General features: G+C 35.1%; 4 protein-coding genes across 4 annotated transcripts; 3 read left to right on the top strand and 1 right to left on the bottom strand.

Annotated features, from left to right (window-relative positions):
• Window positions 1-4,204: 4,204 nt before the first annotated feature.
• LOC145597073 (putative mitochondrial protein AtMg00820) lies at window positions 4,205-4,513 on the bottom strand. Its single transcript, XM_081653250.1, has one exon. It carries the CDS (start codon window positions 4,511-4,513, stop codon window positions 4,205-4,207), a length of 309 nt encoding a protein of 102 aa, XP_081509376.1.
• Window positions 4,514-10,085: 5,572 nt separating this feature from the next.
• On the top strand, window positions 10,086-11,096 carry LOC145597072 (putative serine/threonine-protein kinase WNK6). Its single transcript, XM_081653248.1, has one exon. The coding sequence runs from the start codon at window positions 10,086-10,088 to the stop codon at window positions 11,094-11,096; it is 1,011 nt and encodes a 336-aa protein (XP_081509374.1).
• Window positions 11,097-12,309: 1,213 nt separating this feature from the next.
• LOC145597071 (putative serine/threonine-protein kinase WNK4) lies at window positions 12,310-13,815 on the top strand. Its single transcript, XM_081653247.1, has one exon. The coding sequence runs from the start codon at window positions 12,310-12,312 to the stop codon at window positions 13,813-13,815; it is 1,506 nt and encodes a 501-aa protein (XP_081509373.1).
• A 1,532-nt stretch (window positions 13,816-15,347) lies between these two features.
• Window positions 15,348-16,355, top strand: LOC145597070 (putative serine/threonine-protein kinase WNK6). The gene has a single exon (XM_081653246.1). The coding sequence runs from the start codon at window positions 15,348-15,350 to the stop codon at window positions 16,353-16,355; it is 1,008 nt and encodes a 335-aa protein (XP_081509372.1).
• The last annotated feature ends 4,151 nt before the right edge of the window (window positions 16,356-20,506 follow it).

The raw sequence follows: 20,506 nt of genomic DNA, 5'->3' as shown, positions 1-20,506 counted from the left end.
TTATTTTGTAAATAAGTTAAGTTGTGTCATCATTGAAATCTTAAAATCTTAAGGTCAACATTTTGTACTTCGTATTACTTATCACATTATTAGCATATTAGCATTGTCAATTTTTCCATCTGAAATGAAAAAATTGAAAAGGTTGATGAATCTGTCAAAATCAAAGGTTGATGAATAAGCACATTTCTAAACATGGGTGGATAAAAATAAGGAAAAATGTCTTTAAAAATAACATGATACAAAGATTACCTTGCATCGGTTCCATCAGGGGAGGCTAGGTACGCAAAGGGCTCAATGAGAAGACTAATACCAACATACAGTTAGGTTGTCTACCATGTTCGTCGAGTCCGAAGCAGGGCAGACCCGAGGGTATAGTCATAGGGAGAATATTGATTAAATGAGAGGTCATGTTGTCTGAACAACACCATTCTTGTTTGAATGTATCAAGACAAAAACATTCTTTAGATGTTTCAATTGCAAAACAATGACCAAATACAACATGTGCACAAATAACAGTAGCCGAACTAGCAGCAAAGAAATGAGGAACTGGAAGGGTTCTCCATTCACCAATTTTAGAATTAAAAACCTCAAGGAATTTGAGGTTGTGCAGTGAAACCTCTGTGTAAAAAGCGAGAGTGAAAGACATATAGATTACCTCCAATCTCTTCAACAATAGGACACACTTTACTAGCTTTCATCCTCGGAATAGTAGCATCAGCTAATTCAATTATGATATTCTTAATATCACCATTAGGACCACTAACTTCTGGAATTAGCTTATACATCTCTCTCGAGCCATGCGTAGAACAATATGGTGACGAAGGATCATATAATTCCCCACCAATTAAAAGTATATTTGAATCTGAAACCCTAGAAGAAGGAGAAAAGGCAGTCTTGAAATTAAATCTAGTTGAATACATACCAAAAGGAAGGAAATCAGAGGTGGCGTGAATATTAGTTTTCCACGTCACCTCCACCAGTGGTGGGTCATACGATAATTTAAAGCACTTCCCACCATATTTCTCCTCCGTTTTTTTTCAAATCGATAGAAAATAGATTCAACTCTGAACCTAGAAATAAAAACCTCTCTTCTTCGATGTCTCCCTCCATCTTCCTCCTCCTCTTATGACTCTCCATCACCATCTCCGTGGTTGTTGTGTTCTTTCTTCTTTTACTTTCAATTATGATATCAAGGAGGTTTTGGTTCTGGGATTTTATATCACGTGAAAAAAATACCCATTGTTATTAATTAATCAATAAATGCCTTAAGTAATTTGTTTCCAAAAAAAAAAAAAAATACCTCACATAATTAAATTAGTTTTTGTTATTATCATTTATGATGATTTTTTTAATTATACTTTTAAATAAGGTAGGTTTACCATAAACAATTTTATTTTTTTATTTTTTTTTTGGAAAAAGTGTGTGATAGATAAATTTACCCGACCCTAAAACAAGGAGTTACATGTGTAGTATTGTTTTTACTCATATTAGTTGAAAGATAAATAAGAGAAATCTTCCTTGGTTGTAGCAATCAAAGATCCTAATCTATATGAAATTGCCAAAACTCTTATTAAGGTCTAAATTTAGATTATTAATGATTTATTTTTCTTTATTTAATTTATATATTTTCTTTGGTGCAATTTTTATTTAATTTTACCGGCATAAGTACCGTGCTATGCACGGTCTTTAAAAAATTAAAATAAATTTCAACCTCAGTTAGTACTCAGGAAAAAAATGATTATTTTTTCAAATATCAAAAATATAAATTAAATATTATACCTATATTCTAACAAAGACATCAAAGTTAGTACCTATATTATATAAATTGAATGTATATATTAAAGGATTTTTTGACTTTTACCACCAAAAAAAATCAAAAAAATGTTTTTTACCACCAAAACTTCTAAAACTTTTATTTTACCACCAAATAAAAAATTAAAAGTTGTTTTTTACCACCTGTCGTAAAAAACCTAACAAAATTTTTTAAATTCTTCGATTTTCGTGTCAAACACATGCTCTTTAGGAGTTTTGGGGGGCACTTTGGTCCTATGAGCCCAATTTGAGGTCAGAATTGACAAAAAATGATCGAAAATGCCTCGTTTTGCGTGTTTAAAAAAACCTCGATTTGCGTGAAAACGCAAAACGAGGCATTTCCTATCATTTTTTGTCAATTTTGACCTCAAATTGGACCCATAGGACCAAAGTGCCCCCTAAACCTATGAAAAACATATTTTGCGCATGAAATTCGAAGGAAATTTTTTTAAGCCGTTAGATTTAACGGTTTTCTTGACGTTTGGTGGTAAAAAACAATTTTTAGATATTTTTTTGGTGGTAAAATAAAAGTTTTAGAAGTTTTGGTGGTAAAAAAACAATTTTTTGATTCTTTTTTGGTGGTAAAAGTCAAAATATCCTATATTAAAATTTATTCTCCTGTTAATTTTCTTTCTACTAATTTGAATGGATATTAATTTGGCACAGGTTATTGAGTACATTAACAAGAACTTTATAGAATTATGAGGTAGATTTGTCTCAAGCAAGCAATTCAGTTCAAGTTGACATAGGAAAGCGAGCACATAACAGACAAGATTCCCATGAGGTTGTTGGGAAGGTAAGCATAACCAAGTAATGGGCGAGTTTGAGAAAATGTTTCAAATATTGTGATTCATCTAAGCAAAAGACCTGTTTTTCTTTATTCAGGGTGTCAAAACTCCTAGTGGCAATCAATCTTTGCAACATGCTAGAGTTGATAGCACCGGTAGCGAGTCTGATCATGCAGTGAAGAGGCTCAAGACAGGCTAGATGTTTATTGGGAGTTTTGGTACATTCTTTTGCTTTGTGATTAGATCATATTTTGCGGAGCTGTCCTGGTCCTCTGGTAAAATCGTCCATCCCTTCTTCGCTAGATTAATTAGTTGATAGCCCGAGCCAAATTGTACATGCTATTAAATTTCTCTTCAATCTGTTTTTTGATTAGTCTTTCAAGACTTCTGATGAGTGAATAGCTAGGTAGTCCTACTTAGAATTTTCTTTCATCTTAATTTTTCTAATTTTTTCAACTTATTATGTAATTATATAGGCATTGTAGAATAGTGTAATTCTCCTTGAGTGGAGGCTTCTCGATCATTCATTCAATATATATAGTGATGTGGATTAAAGCCCTTTAACCTTATAAAAGATCTAAAATCACACAATTAAAATAAAGCTTTGTTCTTAATAATAAATTCGAACCAAAAACGAATGAAAGTAACCGGATATGACCTTGAAAACGACCACTCCTGGAACGAATTCAATGCCTAATCAAATTATCTAGACTACTCCTAGAACTAGATACTTTGATGAACAAATCTTAGACTACTCCTAGAACTAAGAATTGCACGTTCTAATTATCAAATTAACTCCTTGAATTAAACAAAGCTAAACAATTGTATTGAATTAATCTGATTTTCTATGACTCTAAAGGCCACGAAAATCCCTTATTTATAGACTAAAAATAAGCTAATTCCATTCCTATTTGGATTAGGACAAACCCCTAACCTTGCCATCCTAACTAGAATAGAAAACCAATCCTAATTGGATTAGGAAACTACTTCTAACTAGAATAGGAAAACTAATCCTAAATAAACTAAAAACTTTCCTAATATACTTAGGAAGTTTATAGCAACTAAATAACAGAAAATAAACTTAATCCTAAGTGCTTAAACCAAGAAAAACCCTTTCAAGTGAAAAGTAAAAACTTAGAAGCAAAACTCTAGAAAAACTATTCCTTGATAATCAAACAAGTGACCCATCCTTGGCTTTTCCCTCCAAGTTCGAACCTTATTGGATGCAAAATCAATGTAATTGGATCTTCAAAAGAATTACCCTCTTGATTCACATCAGATAGGATTTACAACCTAATTATGCTGTTTAGTAGGTTTGTCTTTTCATGCATGCTCCTAGTAAGAGATATGTAACATTAGCACCATGCCGCAAAATAAAGAGGGAATTATCACTCTTGTTGCACACAAAACCAATTTTCAAGAGATAACTAGTGTGTGGCTCGGGCGATGCTCCGAATTGCTAGTTTGTACTTGTTGGTTTCGAGTTTAAGTCTTGCTATAAACATTTTTTAGTTGCCAAACTCAATCATTACATAATGAAAACAAATAGTATAATAAAACACCAATTTTCACCAAAAAAAAGTCTCTTCATAATCAACACCAACCTATTGAGACTTGCCATTCACAACAAGTCTTGTCTTGTGTCTCTCCAAATCACCATTATCCATGTATTTATGTTTAAACAACCACATGTATCGAATAATATTAAACCTTTCCGGTCTCGGTAGGAGATCCCAAGTACTCCTATGTTGTTTAATAAGAGCATTAAATTCCTCATTCATGGCGGCATTCCAATTTTTGTCAAGCATAGCTAACTTGGGATTTTTAGTTAGTGGTGAGATAGCTTGGACCATTAAATTAGCTTGGTATTTAGGATTTGGCTTAAAAATGTCACTCTTAGCACGAGTAGCCATGGTGTGAGATGGATGAGGAATAGGCCGTGGTTGAGGAACCGAGAGTGAACTAGGGTGGGGTAATGACCCGGATTGGATAAACTGGTGATGCAGGATAAGTGGGTGAATTTTGGGTGGGATTTTGTTAGGGGTGATCACGGATCGGATATCCGATCCGAAATTGGATTTCGGATCGGATATCCGAATCCGAAAATTCCTAAATCCAATATCCGTATCCGATCCGAAATTTTCGGATATCCGAGATCCGGATATCCGTAAGTTTTCGGATCGGATAGTTCGGATATCAAATACAAGGTAATAACAATGAACAAGATTAATTGAGAGTTGAGACCAAGAAAATACAGTAGGAATAATAATAAAAATAAATTAATAATAAGTCAATGTTACATTATCATTAAACATTCAAACCAAGATTAAAACGACAGTTCTTAAGCCGATTAGAACAACAAAATTATCATCAAAACGACAGTTCTTAAGTCAATGTTACATTATCATCAAATTATTTACAAATTCAACCAAAAAGCAATCCCAACTTTTAAGTAAAATCAAAAAACAACAAAATTACAACCAGCAATAATAAATTAACAATGATACACTAAAATCTCTAAAGTAGATTAATTGGAAAAAAAAAAAAAAAACTACTACTCAAAAAGTTCGAGAAATGTAACTGATTGAAGCCCTGCTCGTAATTTGCTATGAGGAGGAGAGAGGGAAGCTGCCGTGAGGAGATCTGAGAGGAGAGAGTCGATTGTCGGTGAGGAGGGAAGCCGCCGTGAGATCTGACAGAAGGACTACCCGTGAGTTAGAGAGAGAGTTAGAGAGATATGGGAAGGAACAAGGAAGAGTGAAAGAAAGTGGCTGACTGAGAGTGAATTGTTTTGTTTATATTTTAGGGTTTGGGTGGGTATTGGTCCTATTGGGCTGTTGGGCATTAAGTATGTGTTACGAAGTAATTAATAAAGCAGTTGTATATTTCGGATTTCGGATCGGATATCCGATCCGATATCCGACTTTTTTTCGGATATTCGGATATCCGAAATCAGAAATTCTGATATCCGATATCCGATCCGATATCCGAAATTTACGGATCGGATATCCGATCCGAAAATTATTTCGGATCGGTTACCCTAAATTTTCGGATTGGATGCGGATCGGATTATCGGATTTTCGGATTATCAGATAGTTTTGCTCAGCCCTAGATTTTGTGAGGGATGCGGGCTGGACAGATAGGTCCGCAGGGTGGTTATGGTGGACTGGGTGTGTTCGCGGCCCACTTGCAGAGTACTCTGGTCCGTGAGAGGAGTAGGAGAGTGAGGAAGTGTAGTGGGCCGTGGGTTGGCATGAGTGTGGGGTGGGAGCTGCTGGGCCTGCTTGGAGTTGGGTTTGCACATACATGGGTGTAATATTGGGCTCCATAAAACTAAAGTGAATTGCTTAATGTTTGAAAATGGAAAAATATTTTCAACGAATGTCACGTGACAAGAGATTGTAGTTTTATTCGAAGACAAGTCATAACAAAGATATTCTCGATGGTTGGAAGGAAAACCCAAGAACACACATGGTTGAGACCGAGGGGCAAGCTTATGAGGAGCAACTGCACTAAGATTCGGGTAGCACAAGCAGCCAAAAACACAAAGATGGTCATAAGTAGGTGACCTACGACATAGAACATCGGTTGGTGTTTTGTTTTGTATGGTTGTGGATGGTAGAATATTGAGAATATATGCAACCATATGAATAGCATAAACTCAAAAGGAAGGAGGAAGGGGGGCATGAAAGAGGATTGTACGAGACATATTGCTAATTGTGCGTATAATTCTTTCGGCTTTGCCGTTTTGAGATGATGTGTTGGGGCAAGAGATGCTAAAGACCATACCTTTATCCACACAAAATTTTCAGAATGGAGAATTATCAAACTCGCGACCATTGTCGCTTTGAAAGGTTTTAATGTCCCTTTCGAATTGAGTTACTACATATGCTCGAAAATTAAGAAAAATGTCATAGACTTGGTGATTTGTAATTGATAGGAAAAACCCATAAAAAAAATTAGAGAAGTCATCAAGCAAAACCAAATAGTATTTGTGACCCAATTTACTAGAAATAGGAGACGTCCATAAAAACATAATTATGCTGCAGATTTCCCCATTGCCCAGGAATTTACACTAATGAGCAAGTCGAAGCATGGAAGAAAGTGGTTAATGTTGTTCAAGCCAAGGGTGCAGTCATCTTCAGTCAGTTGTGGTATGTTGGTCGAGCCTCGCATGCAGGTTAACTATTCACTCTCTATAGTTATAAATTACTTGTGTTTAATATAGCATTAACTATTCACTCCCCGAGCCCTGACTTCCCATGAAATACCTGAGATTGTTGAGCAATATCGTCAGGCTTCCATGAATGCAATTCAAGCAGGTTCGTCCTACTCTCATGATTGTTTAGCTGGTGTGTGTGTGTGTGTCACTGCAATTTATAGAGTGTTACTTGTCAATTTGTCATGGTTTTCAAGGGCCAACTTGAAGTCTGAAGTGTACAATTTAGCAATCATGGTCGATTAACTTGTAGAAAATTCAGCCATATAATGCGTCAACTGTCATTATCAGGTTTTGATGGAGTGGAGATCCACGGAGCCCATGGCTAAGCTACCTCATTGACCAATTCCTAAAAGATGGCTGTACAAAATTTAAGCTTCATCAAGACATCATAAAATTCTATAAGATCTTTCAAGTTCTTCGTCTACTATGGAATAGAAAATTTGTTTAAATTTTCATGTTGTATTACGGAGTACTCCCTCCGTTTTTAAATACTTGCTTCACTTTTCTTTTCCGGCCGTTTTTAAATACTTGCTCCATTCCCTATTTGGAAAGCTTTTACGATATTTAATTCATTTCTCACATTTAATGGACCCAATATAATACTCTCTCCTCTTATTCTTCCACTACTTTTGCTTTTTACAATTTTTTATTCTCTCAACTACCCCATTACCTCCATATTTTATTACTTTCTCCAATTTCTCCTAAAACTCCGCGCATGAAGAAATAGAGCAAGTATTTAAAAACGGAGGGAGTATTTTATATGTAGTAGCTTTTGACTCATGTTAGGAAGTTGTTGTAAAGTCAATATGGACATTTGTGAAAGTTGTATCTTTGATTTTATAATTAATTAAATTTTACATTTATTATTATTTTTTGACAAATACATTATTATTATTGAATATTGATAATAGTAATTAATATTTGGCATCATAGCAAATTATCAGGTTAGCAGACTAGCAGCTATCACCTGTTGCTTTATTATTATTATTTTTTTTTATTTTTTTAAATTGGGTTCACTTGTATTTGTAACGGGCGGTTTAAATGCCCGTTATGAATAACGGGTTATTCGTAACAGGCAGTCCAACTGTCCGTTACAAATAACGGGTTATTCGTAACGAGCAATCAAACTGTCCGTTACAAATAACAGGTTATTCGTAACGGGCATTTAAACTGTCCGTTACAAATAACATAGCCTATATGTAACGGCAGCATACTTTACATCCGCTGCCCGTTATGGATAGGTTGCTTTTGCCCGTTACGGATAGCTATATTTCCGCTAAATACTTCTTGAACTTCTTTTTGTCATGGCATGCATAGTATGAGCAACCCATATCCATGATCCACTTGCCTCCATTACAACTCCCCTGTTCTTCTAACAAGAAGATTTGATCATCATCTTTCTCATCATTATGACCAAAAGATGCCTCCCCTTCTTCTCGCTCTCCTTCATCTTCAAGGATTTCAATTTCTTGAGGTTTTCCTTCATGGCCTTGCAAGAGTATTGAATGTGGCCCTTCTTATGACAATCACTTACTATTAAGCGTCTTAAGCACGGGGTCACGGGCAATATATTTCCGTTACTAGAGATCTCAAATAAAGTGTCAACTCTTGATCGAGCCAGATCAAGTTAGTATGACATTTAGAATTTGCAAGTGTGTGGTATAATTTTGTCATCTCTAGTTGTCTACTAATAGGGTCTTGATTGATGATGAGGCTATCTTTGACTATGCTTATGCAACCTCTACTACTCTGAAATTATATACTCCGTAATAGAGGACTGAAGAAGAGAGGTGAGCAGGGCAAAGCCAGGCCATTTGTCCTCTAAAATTAAAATTAAACGTACTTACTTAACATAAATTATTTATATCCAAGTAAATTTCTGTTTCAATATAACTTGCTAATAATAATATTTCTGCCCCAATCACTTTAGACTACTAAGGGTAGAGCGTGGATTCACATTTACTTGAAAAAAAAAAAAAATTGGCTGTTTTAAAATCTCTAAATTCTTTAGATTGACATGCATAACCAAAGCTTTCTCTCTAATGAGTCTAATTAAAGATCATAATATAAGTCTTTACCAAAAATGATTTTTGTTAGTTACTAATCACTTTTATGAAATGTCTTTTGGATCAAATAAAAAATTAAAATCTTTATTGAGTAAAGGCAAAATTAAAGGAATTTATTGAATAAAGAATGTATCCAGAGTTTGTTAGTTATTTTGGAATTGTGGGAAGAACATTCAGAATATATATAAAATTGCATGTCACATGTCACACCTAACACATTTTTTTTTAAAAACATTTTCTTACAAACGATTTTAGTTAGGTAGTCACTTAGGCCCTGTTTGATTCACCTTAATTTTGCTGAACTGAAATTATTTTTACTGAACTAAACTTATTTTTACTGAACTGAACTGAACTTAATTTTACTGAACTAAAATTATTTTTACTGAAATTAAATTATTTTTACTGAACTGAAATTATTTTTATTGATTTTCTATTATAATTCTTCTTTAAGAAAACTGAATTTTACTGAACTGAACTTATTTTTACTGAACTGAAATTATTTTTACTTAATATTATTTTTTTAAGGTGAAAAGAACAGGGCTTTAATAAAAAAAATTAAAACAAAAAATCAAGAAAGGGCATTTTCTAATTCTTGATCTAACAGATTGAATTAACTACAACTAGATAGAATGAAGATTAATCGGTTTATTTATATTATGGTTTGGACATAATTAACAACCAAACACTTACCAGTATAAACATGTTATTTCGTATGTATACTCACAAGTCACATTTTTCGATACAGTATTTTCCACAAACCATTTTTTGGTAGTTATTAGCTAGTCATTTAGAAATAAAACGGTTAATCAAAAAATATCTTTCTTAAATAAAAGGCAAATAAAGATTTTTTTAAATAAAAAATAAAATGAAGAAGGGGCATTTTCTAATTCTTGATTTTGATAACTGACTTAACTAACTACAACTGAAAATTAATCGGTTTGGATATAAGTAACAACCCAAACACTTGCCATTATAAATACCCTTCTACGATTATAATTCATTTCATCTTCAACCCTTTATTTCAAATACCCTTGTAATTCATTTCATCATCAACCCATTATTTCAAACATTCTGTTTTTTCTCGTAATAACCCAACAAAAAATCCATTAATCCATAGAAATCAACTTCATTAATTAGCTTGATTCCATTGCAATTCTTTCTTTAGTTCTGTTCTGCTGTTGTCATTAACTAGAAGTAATGGCGGGTTCGAATTCAAGCGGAGGAGACGACGATTATAAGGTTAGGGAGACAGATTCTACAGGGCGATACACAAGGTACAGTAAGCTGATTGACGAGGGCCATCTTAAAGAAGTTTATTTGGGATATGATAAGACTAATCGCAGAGAAGTTGCTTGGTGCAAGAAATTTCTTAGACATAATAATCTTGATACTTTGATTACAGAAGCTAAGTTGTTGAAGAGTTTAAATCATCAGAATGTAATCAAATGCTACCATTATTGGTGTGACCCAGATACCAAAGTTGAGTTTAACATGATTACTGAGCTTTATGATGGGAATTTGAAGGATTACATTCAGAAACATCAGGTCAAAGAAAACAGTCCAGCAATCAAGAATTGGTGTCAACAGATTCTGACAGGGCTTGATTTTCTTCACAGTCAAGATGAACCGATTTTTCATAGTAATCTCAAGTGCGAAAACATCTGTGTTGTTGGAAATTCAGGCACGATTAAGCTAGGAGATTTGAATGTCGCGAAGATTCTTGCACCCAAGAGTAGTCGTGAGTATGGTGCTGTTATTACTCGAACGATAGAGCGGTCTGAGATATACTGTGTTGGGCTGTGCGCGCTGCAGATGGTGAATAAGGATGCTGCAAACAGCACATCGCGATTAATGGATATGAAGCTATTGAGAAAGGTACAGGACCAAGGGCTTAGGAGCTTCATTGAGGAGTGTGTTGCTGATCTTGGAACTACAGTTACTCAACTCCTGAAACACCCGTTTCTTCTGCCGAGGAATGCGCCTTCTGGCAGCACATCAGTACCACCTGCTTGGCTCTGGCCTACAATTCAACTGCAGCCTGCTACCATCACTAGTGCAGCTGCAGAGTCTGAAGGCGCTATTGACGACAGTAACACAGCTGCTGCTTCTGAAGATGCCCAACTGATGCCAGAGTCTGAGGGTGCTATCGACGACAGTAACAGAGCTGCTGCAGGGCAGGAAGGTGAAAGGTCTGATGGGAGTGATTAAGATGAGGGAAGTGGCAACGTACAGGAAGACAGAGTATAGTTGCTTCAGAAATCTGTTAATTCTTGGCATGTCAGTAGCTTATTCTAGACTCATCAGTTTGATTGTTTAGTACAAAATTAGACTCGTTTATGTCATAAATTTCTCAATAAATCTAGGTATGTTAGTGATACTTAGTGTGTCAATAAGTTTGATTTCGAAGTTTTAGGTCCAGCTGAGATTTATTCTTTCTTTTCTTGATTAATTTTCGTTGTAATTGTGTGATTTAGACACATGAACATTGGTGTGTTAGTCATAATTTTAATAAAAACAGAGAATGCAATTTGTTTTTCTTTCTATATAATTAGTATCTTCTATGACCATTTTCTTTTACTGTTCAATCCTTTCATCTCTTGACTACTATAAACTCGGGCTATAAATTTATGTCACCAGAATTCGTTAAATAAAGTGTTCAATTAAAGCAGATCAAGTTAGTATGACTAATTAGAGTAAGTTGACTAGAACTCTTTGATTAAAGTAGTGTTCAACTTGAGCTAGCCGGGTCAAATTAATAGGACTAATTAGAGTCAAATCGTAAAAATAGGTACGGTTTGACATTTCTCGAACTAAATCAAATCGTTAAAATACAGTTTGACATTTCTCGAACCAAACCAAATCTTAAAAATACGGTTTGATATTTCTCGAACTAAATCGTAAAAATACGGTTTGATATTTCTCAAACTAAACCAAACCGTATTAATGTCAAATCGGATAACTTCTCTCTAAAGAACATCTCAACTTGATGGATAGTACGTACTCAAAGAAAAAAGAAATATCATACTTGTAGGCTTCAATAAAACAAAATTAGAGGCATCAAAATAAAGATTCATTTCATCATAATTAAAAAATCAAAATCAAGAAAGGGCATTTTCTATTTCTTGATCTTGATAACTAACTTAACACTACAACAAATGGATAAATAATTGAATATTAATCAGTTTGTATATATTATGGTTTGGATATTTGTAACAACCAAATACTAACCATTATAAATACCCTTTTACACCACCATTCTAATTCATTTCATCATCAACTCATTCAATTTCAACGTACTACTCCAAAATTTCCTTCTTTTTTTTTTCCTTCAAACACAACAAAAAATTCCGTCCATTAGAATCAACTTGATTCCATTACAAATCTTTCTTTAATTCTGTTTTGCTGTTGTTATTAACTAGTAATGGCGGCTTTGAGTTCACATGGAGACGATGATACGACAAGGCAATACACACAGTACGATAACATCATTGAACAAGACGTATGGAAAGTAGTTTACAAGGGATTAGACAGGGTTAATAACAGAGTTATTGCTTGGGTTAAGAAGAATATAACAGAGGAAAATTTTGATTGTTTAATGGATGAAGCTCATGATTTGAAGGATTCTGACCATGCTAGTATTCTGAAATGCTACGATCATTGGGTTGATCCAAACTCGAACACTGTTGACATGATTACTGAGTTATATTCTTGTAATTTGAGAGATTATACCAGGAATGATCGCTTGATTTTAGATAGTACTGCATTGCCTATAATCAAGATTTGGTGTCGACAGATTCTTGAAGGGTTACAATATCTTCACGAACGAAGTCCGGCGATTATTCATCAGAATATTAGGTGTGAAAACATTGTTGTTGGAGTAACAGGCTCAGTTAAAATAGGAGATCTGAATGAAGCCGCGTTTATGGGTTGGGATGTACCCGTTTCTCCTGAAGCTAGTGCTGATCTTTGTGATGTTTCGCGGTCTGAGATATACTATTTTGGGATGACCGTGTTACAGATGCTGACTAAGGAAAATGTGGAGAGTAGGCTGGTTGGTTCGCGTGTAATGCCTGCTGAACTGAAAAGAGTGAAAGATCAGCAGCTTAAGAAGTTCATTCAGAGGTGCCTGATTCCTACAACTGTTATGACTACTGTAACTGATCTCTTGAATGATCCGTTTCTTGCACCGAGTGTGAGGGTTCCTGTGAATGATCAGAGGGATGTATTGCTACTGCCGTCTGCTAGGGAAATTGACAGAGAGCGTGGGAGATTCACATTAGGAGGACAAATTTTGAGACTAAGGGGCGGTGCAATAATACTCGGGTTTGTTAGGATAAGGTATATCAGTGATAGTTTTGTGTTTACATTCAATCATGATACAGTTGAGCGAGTTGTGGAGGGTTTAAGACAACCACTTGCTCTGTCTGATGTAGAGGCCGCATCGATTTCTGAGAGTATTGAGCTACTGGTAGCAAAACTTGTGGCTGCATATGATGGCAATGACAGTAACATGGTTTATATCTTTGACAGTGTTTCATCTCTTCGGATTTCATCTACTGCAAGAACTCTTGTGAATCATCAGGCAGATGCTCCCCCAATCATAATGCCACGCAACCAAGACGCGCAGCAGGATCAGCAACAGCATCAGCATGGAATGCCTGATGACAATAATGCAGCTGCAGCTGATGAAGAGGTCCAACAGAACCAAGACACGCAGCAGGATCAGCAACAGCAGCCACAGCAGCAGCATGGAATGCCTGTGTTGCCTGACATCAATGCATCTGATGATGTTGAAGAGGGAATGCGCGTCTTGCCTGACATCAATATATTTGCTGATGAAGAGGGAAGGCCTGTCTTGCCTGGCATTGGTACATCTGATGATGAAGAGGCCCGACTGACAGCTAATCAGGAAACACTTGCAAGGTGAATCGTCTGATCGGAATAGATACAATGAGGGAAGTGGCAACAGGAAGACACAATATGTAGTTGCATCAGAATTGAAGGATGTTATTTCTTGGCAGTAGCTTATTCTAGGCTCATCAGTTCAATTGATTCTTTAGTACAAAATTAGACTTTGGTTTATGTCATAGTACAGAAACTTTCTGAATAATTCTAGGTATGTTAGTGATACTTTAGTGTGTCAATAAGTATGATTTCTCTGTTTTAGGTCCAACTGAGATTTATATCTTTCGTATGTTCATTGTCATTTGTTGGTGTGTGATTTAAATATATGAACATTGGTGTGTTAGTTATAAGATTTTAATAAAATGTGAGACTATGCAATCTGATTTTCTTTCTGTGTAATTAGTCATTAGTGTCTTTCTACATACAATTTCTTTACTTTTCAATCCTCTCATCTCATTACTCTATAACTGAATTATGATTTAAGTATCTTAAGCACGGGTAATAATTTTCCATCACTAGAGATCTCAAATAAGGTGTTAAATTCTTGAGCCGGATCAAGTTAGTATGGCAATTAGAGCTGGCTAGTGCGTGATATTATCGTGTCATCTCTACTAATAGGGTCTTTAATGAGGCTAAGTAAATTATTTTTCTCTAGCTCTGGAAATTTATGTCTATTTATTTCAATATAACCAGTACTTATTTGCTTCAAAATAAGATAAATGCGACTAATGAACAATATGTGAATCTTCTACCCCCATCACTTTAGACGACGACTACTACTACTACGGGTAAAGCATAGAGCCACCTTAACTTGGAACAAATGTGTTTAACTAGACCCACCAATAGTTTAGTCGAATGTGCTTACTTGTAGTAAATTATTAAAATTATTCCTATTACTGTAACGCTTCAATACTTAAACCACGATTAGGGAATAAAAAATCATTTAATTATATTTTTACCCATCATCAACAAAATGTGGAATGTAAATTTTTTTTATTATAATTTGAAAATAAATTGAGTGTTTTATTAGCTTTCTCTCCTAGGATTCTGATTAAACAATAATAATAATCATGCTCGTAATACATAGTATAAGTGTTCACCAAAAAATGATTTTTGTTACTAGTAGACTAGTATTAGCCACTATTCACTTTTAAGAAATAGGATAAGAAATATCTCTTAAATTAAATTAAAAAAAAAAAAACAAAAATATTATTGAACAGAGGGCAAATTAAAGAATTTTTTTAAAACAGGAAAAAAAAAAAAAAAAATCAAGAAAGGGCATTTTCTAGTTCTTGATCTTGATAACTAACTTAACTAACTACAACAACCGGATAAAATCGGTTTGGATATAAGTAACAACCCAAACAGTTGCAATTATAAATACCCTTCTAATTCTTCTATACTACCATTCTAATTCATTTCATCATCAACCCATTATTTCAAACATTCTGTTTTTTCTCCCAATAACCCAACAAAAATTCCGTCCATCCAGAAATCAACTTCATTAGCTTGATTCCATTGCAATTCTTTCTTTAGTTCTGTTTTGCTGTTGTAATGGCTGCTTTGAGTTCAAGCGGAGGAGACGACGATTATACGGTTATGGAGACAGATTCCACAGGGCAATACACAAGGTACAAAAAGAAGATTGATGAGGACGATCTTAAGAAAGTTTATTTGGGATATGATGAGGCTAATGGCAGAGAAATTGCTTGGTGCAAGAAATTTGTTAAACTTAATAATCTTGTTGATTTGATAAACGAAGCTAGGTGTTTAAACAGAATTGATCATGAAAATGTAATCAAATGCTATCATTATTGGGTTTCTGGATCATTAGCCGATGTTGAGTTTAACATGATTACTGAGCTTTATTCTGGGAATTTGAAGGATTACACCAAGAAACATCGGGTTAAAGAAAACAGTCCATCAATCAAGAAATGGTGTCAACAGATTCTGTCAGGGCTTGATTTTCTTCACAGTCAAGATGAACCGATTTTTCATCATAATCTCAAGTGCGAAAACATCTTTGTTGTTGGAAACTCAGGCAAGATTAAGCTAGGAGATTTGAGTGTCGCAAAGACTATTGGTCGCCTAATTCAGTATGATGCTGTAATTACTCGAAGGATAGAGCTGTCTGAGATATACTGTGTTGGGTTGTGCGCGCTACAGATGGTGAATAAGGATGCTGCAGAGAACACATCGCGAGAAATGGATTTTAGCCTGTTAAAAAAGGTACAAGACCAAGGGCTTAAGAGCTTCATTCAGGTGTGTGTGTTTCCTGAAGATGTCGGAACTACAATAACTCAACTCCTGAAACACCCGTTTCTTGCACCGAGTACTGTGCCTTCTGGCAGCACATCAGTACCATCTGCCTGGCCCTGGCCTCAACTGCTGTCTGCTACCATCACTAGTGCAGCTGCAGTGTCTGAAGGTGCTATCGACGACAGTAACACAGCTGCTGCTTCTGAAGATGCCCAACTGATGCCAGAGTCTGAGGGTGCTATCGACGACAGTAACAGAGCTGCTGCAGGGCAGGAAGGTGAAAGGTCTGATGGGAGTGATTAAGATGAGGGAAGTGGCAACGTACAGGAAGACAGAGTATAGTTGCTTCAGAAATCTGTTAATTCTTGGCATGTCAGTAGCTTAATTCTAGACTCATCCAGTTTGATTGTTTAGTACAAAATTAGACTCGTTTATGTCATTAATTTCTCAATAAATCTAGGTATGTTAGTGATACTTAGTGTGTCAATAAATTTGATTTCTCAGTTTTAGGTCCAACTGAGGTTTATTCTTTCGTTTCTTGATTAATTTTCGTTGTAATTGTGTGATTTAGACGTATGAACATTGGTGTGTTAGTTATAAGAATTTAATAAAAATAGAGACTGCAATTTGTTTTTCTTTCTTTATAATCAGTAGCTTCTATGTCCATTTTCTTTTACTGTTCAATCCTTTCATCTCTTTACTACTTTAAACACGGGCTATAAATTTATGTCACTAGAACTCGTTAATTTAAGTGTTCAACTTAAAGCTGGATCAAGTTATTAGTATGACTTATTAGCGTTAATTGAATAGAATTCTTTGATTAAAGTGTTCAACTTAAGCCGGATCAAGTTTATAGGACCAATTAGAGGTAGTCAAGTAGTGTCGTGTATTCGTGTAGTGTCATCGTGAGAATTAAGGGTGAATTAGATTTAAACCAAATTAAACATACATCAATTTCATGTTCCTACGAGGCTATGGCAGAACCATCATTCTTCAAAGTAAAGACGATGAACAAGCAACATAACACTTCACATTAAGCCGTGAACTAACATTAGTATGAAAACTAAGGGTGAATTAGATTTAAACCATGTTAAACATACAGCAATTTCGTATGTTCACACTTAACAAGCAACCACATAACACTTCACATAACACTTTACAAGCAACCACATATATTAAGTGTTATGTGGTTGCTTGAACTTACTTCACATAACACTTCACAGCAATTTCGTTCAATTATTTAAATCAAAGACGAAGAACAAGCAACCACATAACACTTCACATAACACTTTACAAGCAACCACATATGTTAAGTGTTATGTGGTTGCTTGAACTTACTTCACATAACACTTCACAGCAATTTCGTTCTATTATTTAAATCAAAGACGAAGAACAAGCAACCACAAAACACTTCACAGTACGTTCACACTCAAGCAGTCCATGTTAGCATATGTCAAGCTAACAATTTCTTCACAGTTTACGGATCTTCCTCTACATTCAACCGTCTTGTAAAAACCCTTGGTTTCGTTCGTTTATGCAGTACTAAACTCTCCTTAAAAGTCAAAATATTTACGACCATCATTATAATTTTCCACAAGTTGTATGTGGTGACTTTTATAATTATAAGAGTACAGTCTATCATTGTTAAATACGAAAAATGTATTCTTCTCAACATTGAAAATCCCCGTATAAATACTTCCTGTAAGAAACCCAAGAGCATTTACATTTGAATCTCCGTTATACCACAGCTGCCATGATTTATTCCCACCATCCTCGACCAAAACCCATATGGAGGTACAATCCGAAGGCATACCAAAAACTGCTATAGACTCACCGTTGACAAAATCAATTTTGACAAGACTTGTTTGTTTCAGAGCATCAGGCAAATCCACAAAGTTAAATTCCTCAGAATCAAAATCGAACCACCAAGCCGAGTATGTAAGCCACAAGGACGAGGTTTGTCATGATCAAGTCCAAACCAGTACACAGCCCCCTTAGAATAAAATTCATTCTAATCTATAGAAGTAAGGCCTCGAATGTGAGCATCCGACCTATCTTTGATCCTCCAAAGGCGATCATTTAATGAATAAATCGCGATTGAAAACTCGGGAAGCTTAAGATAGCCGTAAGCAAACAACTTATAATCCTTACTGGACGGAGCAAAACCTAGCCAATAATCTATTCCACTATAATATGATTTATATCCCATCGAAATTAAAGGACAAGGTGGAATAACAACGGACTTTCGAACAAAAGGATTATAAAGTAAAGTATCATCTCCATGTTATTATAATTTGTTAAGGAATACATCAAAATTAATCCGTTACAGCTCCCTATAACAGCGCAACGATTAGGAGTTTCGGAGAATTCATCCGTTTTAGTGAATGTATCGATACTATGTGTTGATGTATAAAGGTTTTGATGATGAGGAACTTAAACTACAGCAAACTCATCTCATAAAGGTTTTTCAAGTGTTTGTTTAGCTAAGGTAAAATTGATCTTGGAGATGGAAGAAGTAGCTGATGCTATGAAGACTTGAAGAAGTTCTTTATCCAGAAAGTTATTCACAATAGAAGAAGAGTTCCCTCACAGGAACTGAGTTCCCTAACAGGAACCTAAAGATGGCTGACTAAGATCTTTGGAGGAACTTAGTAAAGCGTGGAGCCCAAGTAAACCTACCAGATCAAGAGCGCAACGCAGCAATAGTTTAGTTAAGATTTTATCTTCTAGATTTATTGTTAAATATGTTAAGTAGGATATGCATGGAATTTATTAGAGGCGTGACAAGATAGCTTGGCAAATTAATTAAAATCGGAAAAGATAAAAAAGATAGAAATTGAAAAAGATTTTAACTTAAATGTTTATTTCTTAAAATCAGTTTGTTGAAAAGATATTATGCTTTTTAACTAAATATTTCTATCTTATTTTCTGAAAAGATTTTCTTCACAGAGATTTGCTTAAAAACCGTGTTTTAAGATAAGTTAAGTTTAACTTATTTATCTTTATGAAAACCTACTTTCTATACGAGTCATGCTTGTATAAATAGTAGAGAATGAAATGAGTTAAGTTTTTTGTGAGTTTTATGCGTGAAGAATTACAGAGCTTTAATTGTGTAAGTTTGCCAAGCTTATAATCTTGTCATATTAGTTTCGGGTTTCATGCATAGCTTGCCTATCATATTCTAGGTGTTTAATTCTTGTATTTGGTTTGGGTTAATTGGGTGAGAGTATTTTATTGACATTGCATAAAGAGTTAGCTTCTAGTAAGAAGGGGAAGATTTGTACTTAGGGAGTACGAGAGAGTCTAAGTGTGGGACTTAGACAGGGTAGAACAGGGTGCTGTTCTGTAGAGAGTTCGTTTAGGAACTTGAGAGTATAGACTTAATTATAATAGGTTGTAACTTGGTGTGTGCCCTATTATAGTGAAAGTGTTTGTGTTTGAAATCCCTAAGGTAAGGTCGAGGTTTTACTTCTAGTTGGGCACTAGAAGGTTTCCTCGTAAAATACTGTGTGCTTTGCAAGTTCCTGTTTTATATTTCGAAAAGTAGTCACTAGGAACTCATCTACAATTCACCCCCCTCCTCTTGTAGAGTTTGTCTCAACTAACAATTGGTATCAGAGCAAGGTTCTCACGTGTTTGCAGATAACTTTGCTGAGTAAGTTCCTGGAGAGATGAATTACAAGGAGAAACTAGAAGAAGGGTACTCAACCCAACGTCCACCTATGTTCAATGGTAAGTTCTATGCCTACTAGAAGAACAAGATGGAGATTTTCATCAAGGCTGAAAATTACCAGGTTTGGCGTGTTATTGAAACTGGTGATTTTGAAATAACTCAAACCAATGACAAACATGAGGTAGTTTCTAAATCCATTTCTGATTATGATAAGGAAGATTATCAAAAACTTGAACTGAATGCTTTAGCAATAAAGTATTTACACTGTGGACTTGAACCTCATGAACATAATCGTATCATGGGATGCAAGTCTGCTAAACAGATTTGGGATTTGCTACAGGTAACTCATGAAGGTACCAATGAGGTAAAACGTTCCAAAATTGATTTATTAATGTTTAGATATGAAAGGTTTGAAATGCAATCTAAAGAAACCATAGAGGAGATGTTTACTAGATTTAATGATATTATCAATGAACCGAACTCCCTTGGCAGACATATTCCTATTGATGAACAGGTAAGGAAAATCTTAAGAAGCCTACCACAAGATGAACGCTGGAGATCCAAGGTGACTGCCATGCAGGAAGCTAAGGACTTTACCAAGTTCAACATGGAACAACTAGCTGGGTCATTGATGACACATGAACTTCATCTGAGTTCCAACACTGAAAAATCAAGAAATAAGGGTCTGGCTCTCAAGGCTCAAGACTCTGAAGAATCAGAAGTTGATGATGAAGAAATGGCTATGCTAGTAAGTGTAGACACCCATTTGTGTCTCCCCAAA

This window comes from Chenopodium album, chromosome 20, assembly GCF_948465745.1.
Source record: "Chenopodium album chromosome 20, dcCheAlbu1.1, whole genome shotgun sequence".
Classification (NCBI taxonomy): Eukaryota; Viridiplantae; Streptophyta; class Magnoliopsida; order Caryophyllales; family Amaranthaceae; genus Chenopodium; species Chenopodium album.
This window is presented reverse-complemented; position numbering and strand designations above follow the sequence as displayed.

Coding starts and splice junctions, on each gene's coding strand:
- LOC145597073 (XM_081653250.1), bottom strand. CDS start 4,513: ATGGCTACTCGTGCTAAGAGTGACATTTTTAAGCCAAATCCTAAATAC.
- LOC145597072 (XM_081653248.1), top strand. CDS start 10,086: ATGGCGGGTTCGAATTCAAGCGGAGGAGACGACGATTATAAGGTTAGG.
- LOC145597071 (XM_081653247.1), top strand. CDS start 12,310: ATGGCGGCTTTGAGTTCACATGGAGACGATGATACGACAAGGCAATAC.
- LOC145597070 (XM_081653246.1), top strand. CDS start 15,348: ATGGCTGCTTTGAGTTCAAGCGGAGGAGACGACGATTATACGGTTATG.